General features: G+C 43.0%; 1 protein-coding gene across 1 annotated transcript in view; it reads left to right on the top strand.

Annotated features, from left to right (window-relative positions):
* BRDT (bromodomain testis associated) overlaps positions 1-25,382 on the top strand; it is a 55,110-nt gene extending 29,728 nt beyond the window's left edge. Inside the window, 15 exon segments of the mRNA XM_033151609.1 lie at positions 2,325-2,669; positions 4,355-4,483; positions 5,122-5,298; positions 7,147-7,303; positions 7,306-7,698; positions 7,813-7,921; positions 8,577-8,740; positions 9,335-9,396; positions 11,458-11,623; positions 13,892-14,010; positions 14,858-15,002; positions 21,049-21,188; positions 22,718-22,923; positions 24,214-24,373; positions 25,117-25,382. Coding sequence (XP_033007500.1) covers positions 2,325-2,669; positions 4,355-4,483; positions 5,122-5,298; positions 7,147-7,303; positions 7,306-7,698; positions 7,813-7,921; positions 8,577-8,740; positions 9,335-9,396; positions 11,458-11,623; positions 13,892-14,010; positions 14,858-15,002; positions 21,049-21,188; positions 22,718-22,923; positions 24,214-24,373; positions 25,117-25,185 — 2,541 coding nt within the window. The 3' untranslated portion in view covers positions 25,186-25,382.
* Positions 25,383-25,821: the final 439 nt, after the last annotated feature.

The raw sequence follows: 25,821 nt of genomic DNA, 5'->3' as shown, positions 1-25,821 counted from the left end.
ATTATATAATTTTGGTAGCCTAAATTGTTTCTGTGTTCCAACATCTTACTCATCTCAATTACAATCCATTCAAAATAACAACCCCTTATACAAAAACTGCAGTATTAATGATATCCATTCATCTTGACACATTAAATTATTTATAAACCTGTAAGTGTAGCATTCAAACGATATCCTTATTCCTCCTGTGTGTGACAATTATTCTGTCCGTGATGTTACTTCCTGTCCTTGTAAAAGGTTGTCTTATTTTTCCCCAGCTGTTGCTGCTCTCCATCATGTCTTGGGCGGAGCTAATAACCCATTGTTGCTTCAGAAGTTTTCCATTACTCCTTCCCTGTGGTTCATTGTTTTACCACTTCAACAAAACTAAATTTTATGAAGGTGGTGTGGTTCTTGCTGCTACACAACCTATTATTGCCCGGTGCTAGTTCAGTATTGTTTCAGAATCGCTTTTCATCCCAGTGGCCTGACTCAGGCTAAGCCATCTTGAAATAATGTAAGCAAAGCCAAACTAGAATCCTAATCAATAATTCTACCGCCAACCAATGAATGGATTTTTCTCGGTGGCGCCTAAGGGGGCTCCTGTTGCATCACGGATGGTGGGTCCTGACAGATAACGAAAAAATTAGCAAGCCCAGAAGGCAGCCCACAACAACAGCCCAACAACAGTGCAATGCTTGTTGCTGCACAATGGTGTGTGTGTGTGTATGAGAAGACATACTGTAGGGCACAGATTAACTCATTTGAGGGGGCCAAACGCAAAGTGCTTTAAGCATGCAAAAACATTTTCTTGATGTAGAAGGAGCTACAGGGCCTGTTCAACAAGGAGGGTGCTGTCCAATCTCAGGTGGGAAGGCGTTCCACAGGCCTGGGCCCACTGCACTTGAATAGTGTTGGTTCAGGGTGAAAAATAGGTATAAAAATGAGAATTCCTGGATGCCGAGTTTGGGGCAAGTATTCCTTGGTGAGAGAATCCCAGCAGAAATTTTAAATCACAACAAAAATATGTAGCCAAAAATATGTTTTCTGTGAACCGCCCTGAGAACTCTAAGTATAGGGAGGTATATATAATCAAATAATAATAATAATAATAATAATAATAATAATAATAATAATAATAATAATAGCAAAGTAAAGCATGGAAATATAGTTTGTTAGGCCTTTAAAACAAGCCTTTCCAAGTGAGTTCCTCTTCTCCTGGCATAGGAAAAGACCACATGTTTAGTAAGTTAAAAACTGTTTAGTTACAAACACTTCAAAGGTCAGGTTTATGTGCTTTTCCATATCGGTCAAAAAGGCGAAAGATTTATACGATCTGAAGAGAAACCAGAGTATGTCATCCGGATTCCCAGCATAGGATTTTATTATTATCATTATTATTATCATTTTACTATTTATGTTAAGTTCCAAGGAGCTACTACCTTGAGTTTTAATAGGTTATAAGGTTTTATTGGTAACCATATTTGTTGTATTTTTGTTGGTGTTTGCCTTTTAGATGCTATGGCCAGTCGGCTACGCAAATAAAGTTTGAATTTGAATTTGAATCGGTCAAAAAGGTTGCACAGACAGTAAAACTTAGTTTAGTTCAAAAGTCATGAAAGTTCCTAAATTATTGGTATAGGAACTCGAGAGTGACTTGTGAGAGCCAAGTGGTCTGAGTTTGGAGCAACTAGCTCAGACCTAACATTTTGAGCTTCTCAGGCAGATTGATCAATAGGCTTGATTGCCCATTTCCTCTTAATGTAAGGGAAGTGGACATAGCTAAGCCTGGCAGGACAGCTTACTCTATGGTATTAACCCCTTCATGTACTAATTAGTCTGAAGCACGTTGGTTTATATGAAGGTGATTATCCCACAGAATGCACAGCTCCTAGTACGAGCCATGCATTTGAGCCATAGGAGACCACAGACTCCCCCCAATATCTCAGTGATCAGTTTGGTAGTGATGAGTACACTAACCAAGGTGGGGTGAGAACCACCTCACCTGGATACCATGCAACAACTAAATAACCAGTATGCATTTCCTGTATAAATGGTCTTCTGAAAAGGGAATAATAAATCTATAGGGAAGTCTTGTTTATTTTTTTTACCTCCCTCCTAACTTCCTAAAATATACTAAATATATATCTTAGGTTGAGACCTGCCTATTTCACCCAAGTTCTTGGAAAGAATCCGAAAGGAACTGGCTGGGGGGGGGGGGGGGAAGCCCAGTATCATATTGGTCAAATTTGGATTTATAACTGCTCTATTTCAAAGGGTCATCAAACAAATGTGAATGTTGTAGCTCCTTTCTTTATTAAAGTCTGTGTTTCTGTATCAAAAAGGGTGTGAAAAGGAAAGCGGATACTACTACTGCCATCATCACAGGGAGCAGTGAATCCTCTCCATCACCCAATGAACCCAAAATCGTCAAGATCTCCTCTCGGGAAGAACGTGAAGGGTACCTCTCAAAAAGAGACTTGCCAGACTCCCAGCAGCCACTCGGACCCATAAAAAATGTCAAGCTAACAGAACCTCTAGAATACTGTAACGAGATCGTTAGAGAAATGTTCTCAAAGCATCATGCAGTGTATGCTTGGCCCTTTTATAAGCCAGTAGACGTTACAGCCTTGGGACTTGAAGACTATCATGATGTTATTAAGCACCCTATGGATCTTGAAACTATTAAAGTGAGTGGGGGGGGTAGGGTACGTAGTGAATGCATTTGGCGGCTAGTCCTGTGAATTCTGCAAATTTCGAAATTTGTATTTTTGTATTTTTAAAGGGTTAAAAAGAAGGCAATCTCTCACAGCCACACAAGCTAGAGTATGGAACAACTGAAGGCTGGCTGTATTATATTTGCAGGGCAGGAGACGAAGTACAGGCAACCCCTATGCCAAACCTTTTCTCATGCTTTCCCCCTGTCCCTTTACCCTGCTGTACCAATTGGCCTCTCAGCTGCCAACCAGGAGAAGTTAGAGAGTTGTATCCATCCCCTAAATGGCTCTTTGGTAACTAGTTACTGGGGGGAAAAGCCAAGATGAAAATGTCCAAGGTGGAAGAACCTTTGCATTGCGATTGCTCTTAATATCTGTCATGCATGCACTGTGTACTAGACACTGAGCAGAAGACTGGCATGATCTCTGCCAGAGGAGTCGATGTACCAGACGTGCGATGGAGAAGGAACATAGGATGATGCGAAGCAGCAATAGTCAGTCCAGCTCAGTATTGACTGGCAGCAGTTCTCTGAGATTTCTGGCAGGGGTCTCTCCTAGCCCTACCTGGAGATTGAACCTGTGGTGTTCTGCATGCAAAGCAAAGTGGTCCACCTCTGAGCGTACGATTGACACTCATTTGTGGGAGGAAGAGCATCAGCAGGGGCTATTAAGAGATGGGCGGCTTTTAGAGAGAGCGGAGAAATGCAGAAAGAGGGAAAGACTTTGCTAAGCATGGTGAGCAGCAGAATGACCACCAAGGCAGAAACTGCATGTGCCTTTTCAGCATGTAGTGTAGTAGTAGTAGTAGTAATAATAATAATAATAATAATAATCTGGCTGGGTTTCTCCAGCCACTCTGGGCGGCTGCCAACAGAATTAATGATAATAACAAAAAAGTGATAAAACATCAGACATTAAAAACTTCCCAAAACATGGCTGCCTTCAGATGTCTTCTAAAAGTCAGACAGTTGTTTATTTCTTTGACATCTGATGGGAGGGCGTTCCACAGGGTGGGTGCCACTACCGAGAAGGCCCTCTGCCTGGTTCCCTGTAACCTCACTTTTTGCAGGGAAGGAACCGCCAGAAGGCCCTCGGAGCTGGACCTCAGTGCCCGGGCTGAACAATGGGGGTGGAGACGCTCCTTCGGGTATACTTTATGCTTTCATTATCACTCTGGCAACAGTTTTTCGGTTTAATATGCATTACCAAGCATTTACAAATTATGCTTTCCCCACTTTCTGGAACCTTCTGCAGCTAGTGCAGGAGAAATCGCTCTCCCCCCCCTATGCTGTGAACACATTTGTCCACAGGTGGCAAAAAATGCAGCATAGCCAAAATAAGAAAAATTGTTGCCAACGATCCGTTTGTGATATCTGTATTACCAGTTTATAGTTTTGAGCTCTCGTCTAGAAGCATCAGAAGGTGTAAACCTGTAACAGTCCCTATTTAAGTTGACTAAACAGTATATACTTAATAATCCAAGTACTACTGTGGATGACAAATTTGAAATACATTTATTTGAGCGGACATCTGGGGTTCAGGTAATAACCCCCCAAATATTAAATTTATAGGATTAAAATAAATGGTGTCATTAATTAGCGTACATCCGATATGCATCCCAGAATCTGAATCTTGAGAAATCCTTCTGTTTTCCACAGAAAAAGATGGAGAATTGTGAGTACAAAGATACCCAAGAGTTTGCTGCAGACGTTAGGCTAATGTTTATGAACTGCTACAGATACAACTCTCCGGACCATGAGGTAGTAGCGATGGCAAGAAAACTCCAGGTGAGTGAATTATTGATATTGAAAAGCAGCATTTTTGAAACTCCTCCGAGAACGCAGTTAAGTGCCTTTAAGCAACTGCTGTACCTTGTTCTGAAACTGCAGAACTGTTAAAACAATCCAGAACGTGTTAGAATGTGTCCAGAAGAGGGCAACCAAAATGGTCGAAGGCCTGGAAACAATACCTTATGAGGAACGGCTTAGGGAGCTGGGTATGTTTTGCCTGGAGAAGAGAAGGTTAAGGGGTGATATGATAGCCATGTTCAAATATATAAAAGGATGTCATATAGAAGAGGGTGAAAGGTTGTTTTCTGCTGCTCCAGAGAAGCGGACATGGGGCAATGGATTCAAACTACAAGAAAGAAGATTCCACCTAAACATTAGGAAGAACTTCCTGACAGTGAGAGCTGTTCGGCAGTGGAATTTGTTGCCAAGGAGTGTGGTGGAGTCTCCTTCTTTGGAGGTCTTTAAGCAGAGGCTTGACAGCCATCTGTCAGGCATGCTTTGATGGTGTTTCCTGCTTGGCAGGGGGTTGGACTGGATGGCCCTTGTGGTCTCTTCCAACTCTATCATTCTATGATTCTATGAATCCGAAACGTCGTCATGGAGGTTTGTGAGACGGCTAACTTTCTTCTGTTAAGGATGTCTTCGAGATGCTGTTTGCCAGAATTCCAGACGAACCGGCTCCCTGCAGTCCTCTGCTCTACCCCGCTGCAAGAAGCACAGCGGCTCTTTCTAGTGGAAGCAGCAGCGATGATGCCTCTTCCGAGGATTCGGAGGATGAAAGAGCAAGACGCCTTGCAGCGCTCCAGGATCAAGTGAGTGGCAATGCGCACATGCGACCTAGCAGCGGTGCGTGCTTGCGATTAGCAAAATGGATGGACTGCTATATTACCTCCGTTTACTTCTCAGTGTCGCAGAATAACCTGCCTAGTTCCTCACTGGCTGTAGCTGAACAAAGCAGTAAAAAGAAGAGGCTAACAATAGTCCCAATTGCACCAAACAATTAACGTATGTACAGGGAACCTGATAGGGGGGAAATACAGTGCGGGTTGCTTATTCACGGCATCGTTTCTGGTAAGCCGGCTCACCCTTTCGGTGCGGCGCCACTGCAGGACGGCACAGGCCCCTCTAAGGCCCCGACATGGGAATCTCAGGTTTGGCCTCCTCGCTGGATCGGTGGCACAGGTGTAAGCCCACACCGCCTATCGGGAGCTGGATCCTATCCTGCACCCAGGATTGGCAAATGGGGGTGCTATCATAAAACATTGTGTGTGTGTGTGTGTCACAAACACACACACACACACACACACACACAGAGAGAGAGAGAGAGAGATACTGTACATACATACATACATACATACATACATACATACCCTGTTTCTCCTAAAATAAGACATAGCCATAAAATAAGCCATAGCAGGATTTCTATGCATTTGCGAAATATAAGCCGTTCCCCAAAAATAAGCCATACCCCGAAAATAAGCCATAGTGACGCGGCACCTTCCATTAAAACAGCCTGGGGAGGCGTGGCTATGCAGCGTACCGATGCGACACGGTTAAAATAAGACATCCCCTGAAAATAAGCCATACTGTGTTTTTTTGAGGATTTTCATTGGAATTTCTTCCCGCTAAATAGTGCCATTTGCCACACTGAGAGATACTATTGACAAAAACTCACCCCCCCCCCTTGCAGTTACTTCCTGGTTCATGACAGACAGATAGAATCCCATATTTTCATTGTGCCGTGATGTTAGACCGCCCAGAAAAGAGAATAGCATGCGTTTGTATAGCTGGTTGTGCAATGGACAGTAGAAAAGAATACATTCTTCTGTGTCCGGCACATTCAAAAAACATCCGCTATGTATCTTTTCTGGGGATGTTTAAATATCTTCCCTTGACAATAGCTGAGGGGAAAACATTCATTCGGGCTAACGTGAAGGCCCCATGCAGGACTGGAATTATTAATTTTGAAATATAAGGCTTGTTTGTTTGTTTGTTTGTTTTACAAAAAGGCAAAACCCACAATTTTCCGATTGACTTAAGATCCAGGACAAAGTGCCACCTTTCGGAAATTCCCTTCAGACGTCAATTCTACCCTAGAAATCAAAGTAATGTCCGGGATAATCTGGACGTGTGGCGGCAGTCCTGGCTGTATGACATTCAAGGAGTATGATAGGCACCAGATCTGGTACAATACAGCAACCATGTGGAATGGATAATGAACCACACAGAGTCAAGCCCTATTGTTTCTATGTTAAATTAAGGATTTGCCATTACAAAAATTGAGACGGGGGGGGGGGGATGGGACGGGACAGTAGCACTGTTACATTAGCACTTGCCAGTTGCCTCTCAATCTAAAAACTGGTTTAATGTTATTTCCTTATACAGTATACAACTGCTGGTGTCTGACTGCTTATAAACAGCTTGCTTATTCCCCCATAAATGTAAACTGTAGAAAAGCAAAGCAAAATATCAATCTTTTCTAACTGCCTTTCTCTCTCTCTCTCTCTCTCTCTCTCTTAGTATAGAGTGGGGAATTCGTGATCTCTTTGATATGCTTCCTCTTTGTAGTAGGTTTCCTGCTGACTTTAAAAGATGCATGCAAATATTTTGCGTTTCAGTGCTCCCCCCTCTCTCTCCCCCCCCCCTTTTATTTTAAATAGCTTAAGGCTGTTCACCAGCAGTTGCAAGCTTTGGCTAAAACAACTTTACCCAGACTGAAGAAGAGGAAGAAAGGAAAATCTAAGGAGGAGAAAAGAAAAAACAAAGTCAGGAAGAAGTCAGGAAGCCAAAAGAAGAGAAAGATGAAGAAGCTGAAGAAGAAAATGTCTTTGAACATGTAAGATTGCTTGTGGGCGTGAAATTGTACTTGAAGTTGTTGGCACTGTAGTTAACTCGTTTTTTTTATTTTCTCTCTTGCAGTCATTCAAAGAAAATCAAGCAGCGAGAGGAGCCAGGACACAAGTCTGAGAACGAGGATAATGCCAAGCCTATGAGTTATGATGAAAAAAGGCAGTTAAGTTTGGACATAAATAAACTCCCAGGAGAGAAGCTTGGCAGAGTGGTTTATATTATTCAGTCGAGAGAACCTTCACTGAGACACTCAAATCCCGATGAAATGGAAATAGACTTTGAAACTCTAAAAGCATCAACTTTAAGGGAACTGGAGAAATACGTTATGGCTTGTTTGAGAAAAAGACCCAAGAAACATTATGGTGCGTCATGTAATGTACCTGAAAACGTTAGGAGAAACTTGCGTTTTTCTAGAGAATTGCTTGGATTTTTGTTCCTGATATTTATTTGCACCCCGCCCCGTTTATTTCATGCAGCAAAAAAATCAAAGGAAGAATTTAACTTTGAGAAGAGGCAAGAACTGGAAAGGAGGTTGCTGGATGTCAATGGGCAGCTCAACTCCACAAAGCAAAACGCAAAACGTAGGTTGAAGCGTGGAGGAGGCAGTTTAGAAATAAATGTGTGGAATTCTCAAAAGGGTGGAGATTCTGCGGCCCAATCGCACAACTGTCCAAACTGGGAAAGGCCATAGCAGTGATATAAATTATCTCACTGTCCTGTCTGGCAAGCATTACAGGCATAAAGGTAAAGGGACCCCTGACCATCAGGTCCAGTCGTGTCCAACTCTGGGGTTGCGGCGTTCATCTCACTCTATAGGCCGAGAGGGCCGGCGTTTATCTGCAGACAGCTTCCGGGTCATGTGGCCAGCATGACAAAGCCGGTTCTGGCGAACCAGAGCAGCGCACGGAAACACCGTTTACCTTCCCGCTGGAGCGGTCCCTATTTATCTACTTGCACTTTGACGTGCTTTCGAACTGCTAGGTGGGCAGGAGCTGGGACCAAGCAACGGGAGCTCACCCCGTGGCAGGGATTTGAACCGCCGACCTTCTGATCAGCAAGCCCTAGACTCTGTGGTTTAACCTACAGCGCCACCTGGGTCCCTCATTACAGGCATAGGAGTGTCAATTAAGCCTAAATCTTATTAGTGCTTGAACGTTGCTGTTTTCACACACACACACACACACACACACACACACACACACACACACACGTACTCCCCCAAGTCCCATGTTTTGTTCAGATCTTCTCCCTGTGTTACAGCAGAAAATAATGGTGTGTCAAAGACCATTGGAGGGCCAAGCCGGCTAAGTGAAAGCAGCAGCAGCAGCAGCAGCACCACCTCTTCTGACTCCGATAGCACCAGCAATGATTCCAGCTCCTCCGACGGAAGTGATTCTGAATCAGGTGCACTCATTTTCTTTTTCGCCTCCTTTTTTATGAATAAGCTTCTTGAAACAATGTGCCTAGTGAATCTTGCTCTGCTGCTTAAATTGGGGATGGGTCTAAACCGGGGGGCGAACGAACGCCTTAAGTAAGTCAGACATTAGATTGAAAAAAATCTCTATGGATAATCGCATTTTAAAATTCTCTGCTCTCTGGCGCCATCTGGTGTTGCACGTTTACAGCGCATTTAAATCGCTGTTTCTTTATTAATATAGCTGAGTCCTGGGACTTCTTCCAGGTCAGACTCTTAAATTGTTAACTGGGAGAGAGAGAGCTAAGTTTGTGATTAAGTTCTCCTTGAAGAACTGCAAGGAGAGGACAAAGAGCAGCTTTTCCCCCCTGTGTGTTTATGTATGTGTATTTGCAACATGCACCTACAGTCCCAATAAGAACAGGTTGCGAGAGTCGTTGCCTAAGGCACTCGTGGGTTAGAAGGACCTGAGATAGAAATTGGAGGGGGAAAGCAGAGCGACAAAAATATCGACAGCAAAAATGTATGTAATGCCAGCATGCGTATCCAAAGCCTGAATGTCTAAATTTCTACGTCTTTTACAGAAATGTGCCTGAAGCAAAATGAAAATGGGCAAAAGGATTCATTTTGCAGAGAGCAGCTTAAGGTAAACTCCCCACCGCCCCCTGCTTATAAAATGTCTACAAGTCTTCACTTATTCTTTTTCTTCCCCTTTGACTGTTCTTTTCCACCTCTTCCTGATATGCTAGCACCTCTGAATGCGATAATTGCATGCAGCAGCATCCTATGCATCCGTTTACCTCTAAAGAGATGTCTGAACCTGTCTGAATATTTCCTCTTCCACAGTTGAGGACCCCCCCCCCCAACCTTCTTAGAGTCTGGTTTTCATAGCGGTACCTTCTCTGAAATGCAGCTTTTTATATACAGTGGTACCTTGGTTCTCAAACTTAATCAGTTCCAGAAGTCCGTTCCAAAACCAAGGCGCGCTTTCCCATAGAAAGTAATGCAAAATGGATTAATCCGTTCCAGACTTTTAAAAACAAACCCCTAAAACAGTAAAATCAAAATAAAATAAAAAATTCCTTCCAGTAGCACCTTAGAGACCAACTAAGTTTGTTCTTGGTATGAGCTTTTGTGTGCATGCACAGTTCTTCAGATACCCTAAATGCCCTAAAACAGTAATTTAACATGCATTTTTACTATCTAATGAGACCATCGATCCATAAAATTAAAGCAATAAGCAATGTACTGCAGTCACACAATCAATCAGTAGCTGAACTGGGTTCCACACAGTCACAAAAACAAACAAACAAACAAAAAGAGCCGCAAAAACAAAAACACAAAATAAATAGCAAACACAGACAGACCTCAGCATAACACTCAAAACAGAAGTGTGGCACTCAAATCGGAAATGTAACACTCAAAAGGGAGCACGTTCGGCTTCCAAAAAAAGTTCACAAGCCGGAACACTTACTTCTGGGTTTGCAGTGTTTGGGTTCCAAGTTGTTTGAGTACCAAGGCGTTTGAGAACCAAGGTATCACTGCACCGTATTAGGACATTTTCTAAGCTTCACTTTTGCACGAAAGAGGAATTCCAGGGCAGTATATGTAAGAAATAAAAATTACGTATTGACTATAATATTAAAACAAGATCAAAATTTGAAATAATCGGTAAAAATAATAATTGTGGGTTAAAACAATAAATATAAAAAGACTGAAACCATAAATATAAAAAAGCCTAGGCAAGTAAAAGTCTTTAAGCCAACACAAAAAAGATCTTAGTTCTTTCAGGAGGGTTTTCCAAATCTGCGGCATCACTCCTGGAAAGGCTCTCTCCATCACAGATTCATAATGCACTTCTCCTACAGATGGAACCTTATTTGTGATGTCCTGGCAACATTTTGCAATGCAGGCAGCTCCCCATTTACACAGGGACCATGTTCCGAGGCACCACCTGAGCCAGTCCCTGCCGCCCCTCCCTTTTTAGGCGCCGAAATGAATGAATGAATTTTTATTTGTGTCAGCCATCAGCCATAGCAATAAAACAACAGTACAATACACAAAGAATAGAAATAAAAAGTCAATTATATAAAATGCATTTTATATAAAATGAATTAATAGTCAAATAGTGGTTCTTACTCCGATTGCCCCAGCTCAAAACCTTGCAACCTTTGCTGTCACCTGCTCATCTTGATCTGCAGTGGTTGGGCGACCCGGAATGGACAATAAAAGAGGGGTGATAATCTCATTCCTCAAGTCTTTATAAAGAGTGCAAGCCAGAAGGGCATGCGCCACCAATTCGGCACTGCCATCTCCACAGGGACATAAGCGTTTTTGTGTGGAATCTGTTGGAATCGTCCCTCAAGTACAGCCGAGGGCAATACATTTAATCTTGCAAGAGTAAAAGCACGTCTGTATTTTAGAATTGCTAGGTTATGCAAATAGGGAGCCAGAGAGTCAAAATGGGAGGGTAGAAAATGGTCATACCATGGGCAAAATTTCCTTATTGTGGCCAAGTTGTTCTGACGCTCAATATCATTTAGGTGCTGACAAATCAGACTGTTAGCTTTACTAAAGCCCAAAGTGAGTAGCTGTTGTGGTGATAAACTGCCGGTGTGTGTCAATTGCGCGCAAATGGGGAGGAGCCTGTACAGGACTCTGTCAGTGAGTAAGTTGATGTGAATAGCCCAGCTGAATTCTTCCCTAGGTACCTCTGCTTTATCCAAGGATGTCCTGCGCTATTGTCCCCCAAATACGAAACACTTCGCCCCCTAGCATGCAGTTTCAGACATCCACGGAAATGAGGATCGCTCACCAGACCCTGCAGCATACCCCTCTGAAGCCACGAGAACAAAGCATCGTCTCTCCTCCAGGTAGATCTTCTTGGGAAATGGGGCGGTGACTTTTGTAGGGCCGTGACTTGGCTTTCCGCACAAGCATGTGCTCGTGGAGGAATATTGACATATGCGCATAGCTTTTAAGTGGTCCCTGTTCCCTTGTAGAATTCCGAGAGCGGTACCCAGGGTTTCGTTTCCTTTTGGCTGAGAGAGCGAGGGAGACGTGGCATTTGTTTGTTTGTTTGTTTGTTTGTTTGTAATATTTGCTTTATCTACAAGTGGGTTAGAAGCAGAGGCATGGATTTCAGTATAAGCATCACTTGCCAGCTCAGAACCTACTTATAGGTGGTGTAGTGGTTAAGAGCGGTAGACTCATAATCTGGTGAACCGGGTTCGCGTCTCCGCTCCTCCACATGCAGCTGCTGGGTGACCTTGGGCTAGTCACACTCCTCTGAAGTCTCTCAGCCTCACTCACCTCACAGAGTGTTTGTTGTGGGGGAGGAAGGGAAAGGAGATTGTTAACCGCTTTGAGATTCTTTCAGGTAGTGATAAAGCGGGATATCAAATCCAAACTCTTCCCTTCTTCTTATAAAAAAATGTGTTGTGTGTTCTGGTAATACAAGTTTAAACAGGGCACGCCACATAACTTCAGAAGAAGCATCAGCTGCCATTAAGGAAAACTTAAGATTTGTTTTGTGTCAAAGCCTGAATTTATATCCAGAACTGGCCAGAGAATGACAGGCCCCATTCACAGTAATCAGATGGCAAATCTGCAATGTAGATTTAGTGCTTCCCAGAAGGCCAGAACCTTTCAGTTGTACGTCACCCGACAAGCAGTCAGTTCCCCTCTTCACAACCCCATAAGTTTCAACCCAGGCTGCATGGATTGGACACCATCCTAAAAGTTTGGAGGAGATCAGTTTTAATTGTCGCCCATGGCTGTATGCATGCTCAAACAAAAACTGTTCGCTATTTGTGGTGGGAGGCTGCGGCCCTGGCAAAGATCTGCGCTGACTGACAATTTGTTACGGGATTAAATTTAAGGAGTTCCTATTGTTATGTATGACAATATTCTTAAGAGCTTTGGGCCAGTTTACTTAAAGATACCATTTTACTCCCAAATGTGCCCATTTGACCATTTCGATTTGTGGAACTTTCCCATGTTCCTTCAGCATTTGCAAGACATTCGTATTTTAGCACCTCTCGAACTCCCTGCCTATCAAGATTAGCTTTATTAGTTGTCTCCCCCCCCCCTTTATTACATGTGTTTTGTTTAGGCAAGCCTACCTCATATATAGTGGTGTTATATATTATTTGCTTTTAAAATGACTAAACACCCCCATATTTTTATATATTACATTATCAAGGGTTGCCATGCTTTCAGAATTTCCCAGACATAGCCAGGATTTGGCCATCGGAAACAATGCCTGGCCAAAAATGTCTGCAATTCGTCTGGGGAAATTCAGACATATGGCAACCCATGGCTGAAGTGTAGATTATGGTGAATATCCTCTAAAAAAAACCCTCCAAAACTTGGGCTTTTTTCTTTTTGCAAAACCTCCAAAATATTTTTAGCAACTTTGTCCCCACTCCCCCCAAATATCAACCCTGCCTAATATAAATTGATAAGAGATGTTTTTGAATAAGTGAATACTAAGGTAAAAGGGGAAAGGGAAAGGACCCCTGGACGGTTAAGTCCAGTCAAAGGCGACTATGGGGTTGCGGCGCTCATCTCATTTTCAGGCCAAGGGAGCTGGCGTTTGTTGACAGACAGCTTTCCGGGTCATGTGGCCAATATGACTAAACCGCTTCTGGCGCAACGGGACACCACGATGGAAACCAGAGCACATGGAAATGCAGTTTAACTTCCTACCGCAGTGGTACTTATTTATCTACTCGCACTGGTATGCAAGGTTGGCAGAAGCTGGGACAGAGCAACGGGAGCTCACCCTGTCATGTGGATTCAAAGCACAGACCTTCTGATCAGCCAGCCCAAGAGGCTCAGTGGTTTAGGCCACAGTGTCACCCGCGTCCCTGTAATACTAACCAGTAACAAAAGGCATGAACCAAACTGTAGACTGCTCCACGGGCATCACCCTACAAAGTGCATTTTTAGAGTAAAGAGCCATCCCCAGTGGGATCCCTACTGAAATTACTTTAGTGTGTACGTGGTTTTCCTCCTCTGATTGCTTGAACCCTTATATTTGTTCTACTTGGATTGTTTGTGCATGGCTTCACTAATTGGGTGCTGTACTCCGAGGCAATGGCATTCTGTTTTTATCTTCCCTCCTCTGCTTTTTGCAGGTATGATAGCTGTTGTTTCTCCACTGCACTGTACTCCAGTTCAGCAAGACACTCAAAGTAGCTTATTGCCAATGGCAGTCAACCCATCCATTATCCAGTCTCCCCACATGCACTCAAAGGTGAATATCGTTGATAAAATCGTTTTTAAAATTGCATTTAACTTTTAAAAAAAACGCCTAATAATTTGATACTTCTGGTGGTTCGCCTTCACAGAACATTATTTTAAAAGATTTTTTTTTGTACCTTATTTGACACAGTTGACAATATATTGGATCTGAAGGCTCCCTTCCTTCAACAGAAGGAGCCTCTTCTGATGGGAGGAGGGAACTTTTGGACCCAACCCAAGGGGTCCAATTCCACCCGGTATTCAATATACAGTTGTACCTTGGATCCCAAACATCTTGCGACTCAAATGTTTTGGCTCTCAAAGCGAGTGTTCCAGTTTGCGAACATTCTTTAGAACCCGAACATCCGACGGGGCTTCCGCAGCTTCCGATTGGCTGCAGAAGCTTCTTGCAGCCAACTGGAAGCTGCGCCTTGGTTTCAGAATGTTTTGGAAGTCAAGCGGACTTCCAGAACTGATTCTGTTCAACTTCTGAGGTACAACTGTATACAGTTGTTAAATTTGGAATAGCTAAGGGAAAGTATTGGGATCTAATAAATTTGGCTAATTTTTTGTTTTTGTTTAGAGAATATGCACTCTACCAAACAAATTTTTGGGTGAAGAAGCCACTGAAAATTAAAGACCTGGTTTTTGCAGAAATAGCTTTATGGAGAGCCTTGTAGCCATGTCAGCCTTTTTGACCTTTTTCCTCCACAAAGATGGTGGTTTCTCCAGTACTGAAGGGAAAATGGCACATGCTGCCCTCCATCTCCAAGAGAACAAAAACCCCGTGGGATCAGGGAGATGAATGACTGACACACCTCACAGAATATTTATCTAAAAGACCTTGAATCTTCCTGCAGGTATCTTGTTCTTCCTCTTCGAATAGCCTGCCGGGCAGTAGCAAAGAAAACGTGAAAACCTCACTGCATCAGGCGCAGCCATCTGCTCTCCATACGCAAACCTCTTTGGGAACTGCCGACTCGAAACCGATTAATCAGGAACAAAGTATGTATTCTGGTCAAGCAAATACAAACATGACTGGGACGTAGACTTCAGAATAAATGTTTGCGGGTGTTCCCAGTCCAAATAAAGGGGTACAAAGGGGTACTCTGTTTTGTTGGTTTATCTAAATGCTGCACCACACTGGCAACTGGATAAACAGATGGCCTTGTGGGACTCGCATATGTCAGTAGACTATTTAAAGGGTGACACAGGCTGTCATCCAAATCCGCTTGAAACAGTTTTGCTGCTGTTTCAGTGAGATGTGGATTATGCAAAGAGGCCAACTGTATGAAAATATGTCCTGAAAGCAAGTGTGGATTTAATCTGATTGCTATTTAATCCGATTGCTAATATTAACTAATCTTTCAATTTCCAAAGTAGTAAGAAATTCTGGGTGATGCGATGCAATGAAGTGCGTTGCTGTTAACTTCTGCAACGTAAAATTCAGTGGAGGGGAAATTCTGTGGATTTCATAGTGAAATATTCAGGCTTCGTTATATACACACCATTCTAATGTTGTCTGAAGCATTCTATGAATATTGCCATGTAACGTCATCGTTCAGTTGTTCATGTCGGTTGTGTGTAAAAAGATGCAATAGGTAACCAGGACTATCTGTTCAATACACTGTAATAACTTATTTTGAGAACAGGAAGCTCTGCTTGACGAATTGCACGAGAATTAACAACAAAAGCAGCAACTTCCCCTTAGGGCTCATCCACACCAGCTTTTCCCGCCAGTAAGAACCGATGTTTACCACTGAATCAGAACAAACACCAATTGGTTTTTTCTGCAGATTGACATTTGCTCTGGTTCTGTGCTAGAGAGTGAGTTTCCCCGGGGAAAGCTGTGGGGCAAATGGAAGACCTCTCGGTCTTATGCCTAGAAAGCACATGACAAGTGGGAAGCCTTTCTGTTCTGTGTTTTCTAGGCACAGGAGAAGCAGAAGTTCAGACAAGCCCTTAGTTCCTTGAATATTTCACTCCAGCAAGAAGCTCCAATTTTTGTCTTGGGATTTCTCGCTAGACAAAATGCAGTGGCATCCTGAAGCATGTGCAACGTATTGTTAGCCCTTATCAAATAATCCTTTACTTCTCCTGAAATTTAAATGGAAGTATTTAATTCCCTTTCTGAATAGATTACTAATTGCATGTATCTATACTGTTCCCAGAGCCATGTTAGTCTCCCGCAGCAAAAACAGTATAATCTTGTGGCACCTTAAAGACTAAGAAACTTATTATGGTATTGAGTTTTTTTGGACTATATAGTCCACTTGATCTATAATGATCTTAAGATTACTGGTGTGCTTTGAATTAAAGAACAATTAACGTTCCCGTTCCAAGTTTTCAAAAAGGGCTGTTGTAACAGTGAAAACTTGCTGTTTGGAACACCTACAAGCAGCATTTGCCGGTATCTCTTCTCAGGTCACACATATCTAGAGTCATTTCCAGACAACTTGCTTGTCAAACTTTCCTTCTGATCCGTTTGTGGGAAGATTAGATGACCTCGCATCAAGCACTTGTTAACCCCATGATTCCCGGTACATTTCCCCGTCTCCTTCCTTCTCATAAAAACCCCTTATTTGGGGGAGAATCTGGTTTGTTGTGCCGGAGTGCCAAACAAACTCCAAGTGGTGCAAGCTGAATCTTTACACTTCCAATTAACTTGAACGGATTTGTGAAATTTGCCAAATTTATATCCCAGAGCTGTTTCCTGCAATGATGTGTAATCTTCAGGCTCTTGCCTCAGGCAACGAGATTAAACATCTACGTCTGTGTGGGTATCTTGTAAATTTTAACTTGAACTTCAGTTTCATGTTTACTATTTCTGCTTTTTTGTGTGATTGTGTTTTCTTCTTCTTCTCCTCCTCCTCCTCCTTCTTCTTCTTCAATCAGCAATTGTATGCGATTGCTGAATAAATAGAGGAAAATTAATTTTTACACCAGACATTCTTTTTCCTTTTTAAAAATTAGTTAATTTATATATAGTCTTACTCAGGGGCGTAGCAAGGGGGGGCGAGGGGGCGGGCCGCCCCGTGTTCCATAATGGAGGGGGTGACAAATCACCAAGGAAAATTTTGTTTTGAATTTTTTTTTGAATTTTTTTTTGAAAATGCCTGCTCCCAAGGTCTTATCTTACTATACTAGGGATTATATAGCTATATTTGAAATTTCATGCATATCGGTTAATATCTTGACCCTCGTCCACCAAAATAGCTGTTCACTTGGCTGTTTTCCTATGTCATGAAGGCTGAAATTTCTTTTTTTTTTTAAAGGTTTTTTATTATTTTCCAATAAGACAAAGAAAAAACACAGCATAAACATAAACACAATAAAAACACAATATATGAACACAATAAAAACAATAACAATATCAAAAAGCATAAAGAAAAAACATATACAAACCTTAACAAACACTTATCTTTGTACTTTTCTTGTTTCTAACTTCTCTGCTAGGGGACTTCCCCTGTTCCCTCCCCTGCCTTCAAAATCATATATACGTTATAGGTAACTTTATATCTTTTTCCGTTAACATTTATCAAATTTCTTAATACTCTTAAATTCACTTAGTTCAATATAAATCCTAACTTGAACACAATTTCTTAAAATATTCTTTAACAATTAAATCTTTCACAAAAAATTTCTTCTAAACAGTTTTGTCTAACATTGGCTTGCTAAAGCCGATCTTTTGCTTAATTCTGCTCAAATATTTAGTTTTTCAGATTTAACTAGATAGTCCTTAAATTTTTTTCCAATCTTGCAACACCTTCTCCTCCCTCTGGTCATGAAGGCTGAAATTTCAGTTCAGAGAACACTTACTGTTCCCAACCCTAACCCTGTGGAAAGCCATCTAATTAGACTTTAATTTGATTTTGAGATGTTTTTAGGAGGTAATTTAGTTATTGTTTGATTTTATACCAATGTTATGTATCTGATGATAGCCACCATGAGCCTGACTTTGGCCGGGGAGGGTGGGATATAAATAAAAGTTTTTTTATTATTACTTGTTATTATTCCTTTGTAAGAAAATATGAAATAACGTAAAACAATTTTTGCGGGGGTGGGGGTTGACAAGAAATTTTCCGCACCGGGTACCACCTGACCTTCCCATGCCTGGAGGGGGGGACAAAAAATTTTTTTGCCCCCGGGTACCAATTTACTTTGCTACGCCCCTGGTCTTAGTCAAGGTGGTCCTGCCATGTTGAATCCAAAGTAAGCTCAAGGACCTCTGCTTTGGAAGCTAGATGCTGCATTTCTTTTCAAGAGAGATGATGGGGCTATGTCATCATGGGGTGCTGTTGGCCATGCTCTCTCATCCGGCTTGATGCTTGCAATCTGCTCTCTTGGGGTCAATGCAGGTCAGAATCAATGAAAGCAGAATCTTGTATGGCTGGTGGGGTTGTTGTTTTTTTTTAGATACTTTACTTCCCTGGTTTAGTGCCATATCCTAGGGGAAGCTGTTCTCTGGAAAAAGCGAAAAGAGATCACAATACGGTCTGATATATATTCGCAGCAGCTGACATCACTGACACATAAAAGCTGCAAACCTTTGCACAATGAGAGGTGCAAGTGTGACTAAGTTGGGTATCTGTTCGTGCCGTATGCCTTATTCGCAGCTTCATCCTTACAGGCAGCATTTTGCAGGAGACTCGAGAGGAACTGAGGAAAACATAATGTGGTTCAGCTTACCCTGTTTTATAACAAAGTCTTAAATAAATGCTTTAAGTGATTATCACGGTAAGATTTTTATTTGCTCTCAAGCTATGTATGCCCTCCGTATTTGATGGTTTGTTTCCAATGAAGCCATTGAACAAGCTAATGCCACCTCCCTAAATCTGCTCTGGGATTTTATGTAGTGACTTACTCGCCTTTGATAGAGCCCTAACATTTTTCACATTTTTAATCTTAAAACAAAAGCTTCCAGCAGCGTTCAAAAGCCTATCTACCAACCCTCTTGCTTCCCATATAATAATTCCTTCAACACATCTAACACCATTGAGTTAAAGTGTACTAGAAGAGAAGCAAAACTGAATCTGTTAGGGCTTATCCATATTTACCTTTCCCCTTGCTGTTTCCAGGTACAGGCCCGCGTTTAAATACTCTGTCCAAGCGTTGTTGTTGTTTACGCCCCAGAGCAGATGTCAATTAGGGTTTCCCCCGATTGCCATTCGTTTTGATTGAGCTTTAAAGAGCTGGTTTTTGCAAGGTTTTCGTGTCAGCGTCACGTCGCAGGTCCTTTATTTATTTGTATTGGCATTGTGAGAGATTGAAGGATTCAGAGCTTGGCTGGTTGCAGTACGGCTGTTTGCGGAGTGGTTTGTTTGTATGCATGAGGGGGTGTTGTTGGGTCAGATTAGCCATATTGATTTGTATGCTGTTGCAGCGGGGGGGGGGGGAAGGAATATGTCAGTACTTTTCCTTGTTTGTTTGTTTTATCACACACACACACACACACACACACACACACAATCTTTTAATAAAAACGTAATTTAAAATAAATGAAGAGCCAACTTTTTGAGGGAAAAGCTTCAAGGCAAAGAAACACAACAACAACAACAACAACAACAACATGCTCGGACGTGGACCGTGCCTGGAAAGGCCGGAGGAAATGTACGTGTGGATAAGCCCTTAGTGAATTACACTACTGGCAATATTTTGTCAACTGTTCTTGTCACCCAGTTCAGTTCTTGGCCATTTGAAGCTCCCTTTTTACCTATGGGGGCCAGCAACTCACATCCATCAACATAACACAGAATTTAGATTTTGGCATATGTTGAGAGAAGTATTATTTTCCTGGCGCCTCTTGATTTCTACCAATGTGAAAACCGCCTATGGCTACAGCACTGCACCAACGGGTCGCCGGGAAGGAGGCAGTAACCATGCGCAAATGGTCCTAACAACCATCATGTATTGCAGTGGTTGGTTATGGGGAGAGAACAGGGCCGTGTAATGTTTTGCTTACAGTCCTGTAGTAATTCCAGTCCTGAACTACACCTTAATTCAGAGGTTTTCAGCCTTTTTGAGTCCTTGGCTCCCTTGACCATCTCCATTCTTTCTGCGGCACCCCTGTGGGGCTCAGGAGCCCAGTTAGGTCACCCCTTGCCTCCAAAGCCGGCAGCCCCTCACCCCTTTTTGAACACCATCCCTTGTGAAGTGTTGCTCTCCTCTCCCCTCTCACTGGGATTCCTCCGGGCAGCGCCAGAGACACCATTCGCTTGCGGAGCTTGTAGCTAAGGCCGTTGCAACAAACAGCCTTTGGGAGGCAGAGACACAAGAGGGCATCAGAGGAAGGGAGGGAAGGAAAGAGGGACAGAGGCCAGTGTTGCTTGCAGCACCCCTGACCATCATTCAAGGCACCCCGATGTGCCACAACACACTGGTTGAAAACTTCTGCCTTAATTTATCAAATGGTTGCTCTGAAAACTTTGACGAATAGGGAGGAATATAACTTTCTGGGAATGTTTGTGACACGTGAGCATGCATCTTCTTTCCTTGAGGACTTTCCGCTGGCAGCATAGAGACTCTTGCGTGTGTACAATCGGTCGAAAGTGAATTGTGAGCTTTATGCCATCCGTAGGTTTTGGGACTGACCTATTTGTTTGGAGAAAGTGGAAGCGGGCTGCCTAGGGAACTTTATTCCAAATGCAAGGTTACTTAGTAACAGGCTCTTCTCCCCTGGGGAACCTGAGAAAGCGCATCGCAGAGAGGCAAAATGGTCCCTGTTAGGATGGAAGGGAGGAAGGAAACGAGTAACGGGGAATGTGCATCTTCTACACACACTCGAGCAGGCATCCGAAAATAGACAGCTGCAGCCGCATGGGGAGTTCTTGCCCTTCTGCTTGCTTAGAAATCGCGCAAAGTAAACAAGGGACAAATAAAGCCGTTTCGAGGCTGAGGAGTGGAAACGTAGCCTGTGATTCAAATGGATAGAAGCTAAGTTAGAAGCTCTCAGCTTTATTTTCTCCTCTAATGACGAGAGATTTGGCGGAGGTGTTCTCCGCCCCCTTGAAACTCGCTGCCTTGTCACACACAGCTTCTGTTTACATTCCAGAATTGAAGACGGGTTTTCCAGATGGCCCATGTGGGCAACGTATGACTGATTCTACACATGCCGCTGCTCCAGCCAGCTGCTCCGATAACAGCGAGGGCAAAAAAAGGAGAGATGCTAAACCTCAGATTCCTCTAGCAAAGGTAATAATTTGCTGCTTTGTAAGGTAATAGCGAAAAGCAGAGGCCAATCTGTGTTGCCAACGAAAGTCGGCCTGTGTAGATAGTTGGGGGTGAGAACGGCACCTTTGTCGTCATGCTTTGAATGGGCTTCTAGTGACTATCCTATAAAAGCGCCTACCCCAAAGGGAGATAGCCAGTGGGCATGCCAGCAATCTTGAGTGCATGGCTAACCCAGTCACACCACCCAGTGCCTCGTGCTCATAGCTGACAAAGCAATTAGATCTGCTTTTTTTGATATGTCCAAGAGGACATCTACAGGTAATAAACACATCCCTTGGAATGGATTTGTATTGGCAATTTCCCCTCCCCCAAGAAAAAGAAAACCCACTGACTAAATATTCAACCCGAGATGGGCATTTAGCCGAACAGCAGGATATGGCAAAGGGATCCTGCAGTTAGTGGATTCCACAGGCACCATTCATTGGACAGCTGTCAAAATATATCTTGTCCAAAGTGTTGCATAATTTTCATGTGATCTGCAGAGAATTCTCGTGTCCCCGGTCAAAAACAACTTTTGCGTGAGTCGAATGTTGCTTTGACACTAGGGATTTTGAGCCCGCTGAGACGTTGCTTTGACACAATCGGCTGGGAACGGAATGGAATTAAAACAGTGGCTCTAAGTGACATTTCATATGGTCCCATTATCCAGCACGATCAAGCTCCTTTGCTAGGAAGCAAATCCCATTCGTCAAAGGTCCTCTGCTGCTTTAATTAGAAGCTTCCTGTAATAAACCGCTTTGAGATTTTTCTTAAAAATATAAAGTGGTATAGAAATGATGATGATGATGATGATGATAATTAATGATAGCAATATAGGCATCTAATTGCTTCCCATTCAATATTCCATAAGGGATGAATCACCACTTAGTTAATTTTTTGCTCATGGGGGAGAGTGGTGGTTAGTGAACTAGCTCCATTTATCATTCCAGTACACCATTCCCCATTTGGCCTTCATGAATTGGAGTGAAAATTTCTGCAGTCAGTTGTTTTTTTCCCCTGCTTGTTTAGGCTCCGCATACAGTTCACAATCTTTATCATCTACAGTAGGACTGGGGAACATGTTGTCCTCCAGATGTTCCTATTGTCTCTGTCCATTCAGCACATTGTGTGGGGCTGGTAGGAATTGCAACCCATAAACATCTGCAAGGCCTCATGTTCCCCAGCTGTGTTGTAGGGGCCTGAATTGTTCAGGGAGCTTGCACGAGTCTGGCAGGTTTCCCACTATATATGTATGTCTCCAAGTGACAAGTTAGCATGCCGGTTCCTGCTCTCGCGCGTGTTATTTTAATTGCACAGTAGGTTATAACACCTGAATGGGGCTACAGTTCAGTCCTAAACCAAGTGCTGATTCTTAAGGTATCCATGATTGCAACCACCACCACCACAAAATCCTCTCTGCCTGCTATTTTGATTTTGCGGTCCTGCCCGAGGTGGAAAACTCTGAACTTGCTTGTGTTTAGGCTGAGAAATGCTCTTCTGTTTAATTTCAGGACATCAAAGTCAAGCATGCGGATTCCTGGACAAGTTTAGGTAAAATGATGCCTGCGCCGCTCCCAATCAAATCCTCCAATGAAAGCTTCAGGCAGTTCCAAAAAGCAGCGCTAGAAAAAGAAGAAAGTGAGTGGGCCAAGGACCGCAGAAGGCAATTGGAGCAAGCTGAGAGGAAACCGAGAAGCCTCCCTCAGGAAACAGAGAGGTTTGTAATTCCATATAATTAAATTGAAAGGCTGTATTTCACATGTCCATTTAACTACGCTCACACTGAGTGGTTTCCAACTGGGTTGTTTTGTGGCAACGTGGAACTGATTCCTATTTGAGGGGAAATAATGAAAGGCGATAGCTAGTCACCATGTTGGTAAAATAGCAGCACGGTCTATTGAGTATTATTTTCAAGGTTACTCTGATGTTTGCATATGCCCATGTTTATACTTCATCGATGTGAACTGTCTGTTTGGCAGAGATGAGTATTTCAGCTTGTTAAGTAACTATGTAGCTGCCTCTTTGCTAGCAAGCCTAAAGTAAAATTTAAAATTATGACTTTTCCAAACTGTCCACGTGTATATCCATTTGCAGACATAACTGGAAAAACTAAATACAAGATCAATGTCGCCCAAACTTTTGGTACTGACTTTTTCTGGTGCACATCTTAAGCCACACTTGTGTGCTTTCTTGGCCAGCACAAACAAGCTTCTTGTTTTCACTTTGCCCAACAAAGTTGATGTGTGATAAGAGATGTAACAGAGGGGCTTTTTTGGACAAGGGCAGCAGTTCTGAGATTTTTAAAATTTTATTTTATTTTTGCATTGTTGTCAGTTGGTGAATCCCAGTGCATCATTATTAAACCATCTCTTGGGGTGTCACTGCGTATATTTTTGCAGGTGCTGGATAGCGGGGGTGGGGGTGGGGAATCAGCGCTGCATGGCACCTCTCTGCTTCCATCAGCAGAGTGGTGGGACACATCTAATATAGCGGTTTTTTGCAGTATAATTCATCCCTTCTTGCAGTACACTCTGCGGCGGAGGAAGCCGATCGGGTGCCTGGGGTGGCGCGCGTGCCCTGCGCCCAGGGGCGGGGTCAGCCGCCCATGGGGTGGGGCAAGCCGGGGAAGTACACTCCGCAGGGCCTCCGAAGAGTCTACTTGCCTCCTTCCACTCATCCCCCCACAGCTGAGGGGGAGGCGGCGGGTGGACTGTTTGGGGCAGCATGGAGCCTGCAGGCACCCAAGCCACTGCATCACTCCCAGGAGAGACACATGGCTCGGGCGCACTGCAGGCCCCACGGTGAGTGCCACCCGGCATTTTGTCACCCCCTCACTGGTGACACCCAGGGCAGACTGCCCCCACCGCCCCACTTCCTCCACCCCTGAGTACACTGTTTAGGAATTGGCATGCAAAATCCTTGCAGATTGTTGGTTATGTTTATTCCTTCAAATGTGAGGTCTGCATCTTTGAATCCATAAGCAATGGGTGTTTTTTTTCCTATATAGAAACAATGGGAAAACAGATTTGAAACCTACTGCAGCAAAAGCGAGCTGTTCCCCTTCAAAAGCGGCGCCCACAAAAGAGCAGCTATGCTCCACACAAAGTCTTCTTGTAGACCGTAACTTGGCAAGAAAGATGGAACAAGAGCGTAGGTGGAGAGAAGCGGTAAGTAATTGGTGCATAAATCAGCTTTAACAGTGTCGGTCACATAACAAACTGCAACAGCTAAGGATCTGCTCTAATAGCTTATTCCTAACTAAATCAATGGGACTTCATTGGCTTTAACCCATCTGAAGAGCCAGCTTAGCAACATAGGTTGGGTATCATTGACTGCTTTGACTCCATGGCACATTAAAGATTGCCCGGGGTTGCTACCTATTGAAAGCTGAATCCAGAAAAGTTCATACATTATCTCTGTGCACGTTTACTCAAAATTAAATTCTGCTGAATTATGTGAGCCTTACTCCTGGTTGGAACGCAGGTGGCACTGTGGTCTAAACCACCGAGCCTCTTAGGCTTGCCGATCAGAAGGTCGGCGGTTCGAATCCCCACGACGGGGTGAGCTCCTGTTGCTGTGTCCCAGATCTTGCCAACCTAGCAGTTTGAAAGCACGCCAAAAAAAGGTGCAAGTCGATAAATAGGTAAATGGCATTTCCGTGCACTGCTATGGTTCACCAGAAGCAGCTTAGTAATGCTGGCCACATGATCCGGAAGCTGTCTGCGGACAAACACCAGGTCCCTTGGCCAGTAAAGCAAGATGAGCGCCGCAATCCCAGAAACGTCCGTGACTGGACATAATGGTCAGGGGGCCCTTTACCTTTATCTTACTCCTGGTTAAGTACCTACACAATTGCAACATAAATAATCCCGCCCCGCCCCCCATTTAATTGCCTTTTGTTTTTAAATAGATGGTGGGCACCATTGATATGAATTTTCAGAGTGACGTTATGGCAACATTTGAAGAAACCCTGAAATGAGAGGAAGGAAGGTGGCGTAACTTTGGTTACAGTTCTTTAGAAGTAATGTTGGATTGCAGAGAAATACTCCATTCACTGCCGGAATACATTTTTTTGGTGATAATTTGTTAATCATTTTTGAAGAGCCAGTATATTACTGTAATAAGTTCAGTTTTTATAAAACTTGCTACCATTAAAATTGTAAAGCTTGAAAACTTCTCAATGTAAAGGCTTGCTGTAATCCTTAGAGGCAGTTTTCAGCGCCTAGCCTTAGTTTTGAAATGCTACTATTTCTGGACTTTTAAACCTGTTTCAAAATGTTTATTTGATGTGCATGGTGATAAACAAGCCAGGCATTCCTTTCAGGGTTCAAGTTTGGTATTTAAAAGCACCTTGGATGTGTACTGATTTATTTTTTTATGGGTATTTAAACTGCTTTGTTTAGCTTTGATTTATTTGGCAAATATATTTAAGTAGAAATGTTATTTGATGTGGCAAGCTAAAATGCCCTTTTAGCTCATGTAGTATTGAAGATTTGCATTTTGGATTTCTCCCTACCCATCATTTGAAAAGTAAAACCTAAATAAATCTTCAGTGTATATTTTCCTTGTAAAAATCTGTAAATATGCAAGTATTTTTTTTTGTTATTCCTAAGTA

The sequence above is a fragment of the Lacerta agilis genome, chromosome 6 (assembly GCF_009819535.1).
Source record: "Lacerta agilis isolate rLacAgi1 chromosome 6, rLacAgi1.pri, whole genome shotgun sequence".
In the NCBI taxonomy this organism is placed as follows: domain Eukaryota; kingdom Metazoa; phylum Chordata; class Lepidosauria; order Squamata; family Lacertidae; genus Lacerta; species Lacerta agilis.
This window is presented reverse-complemented; position numbering and strand designations above follow the sequence as displayed.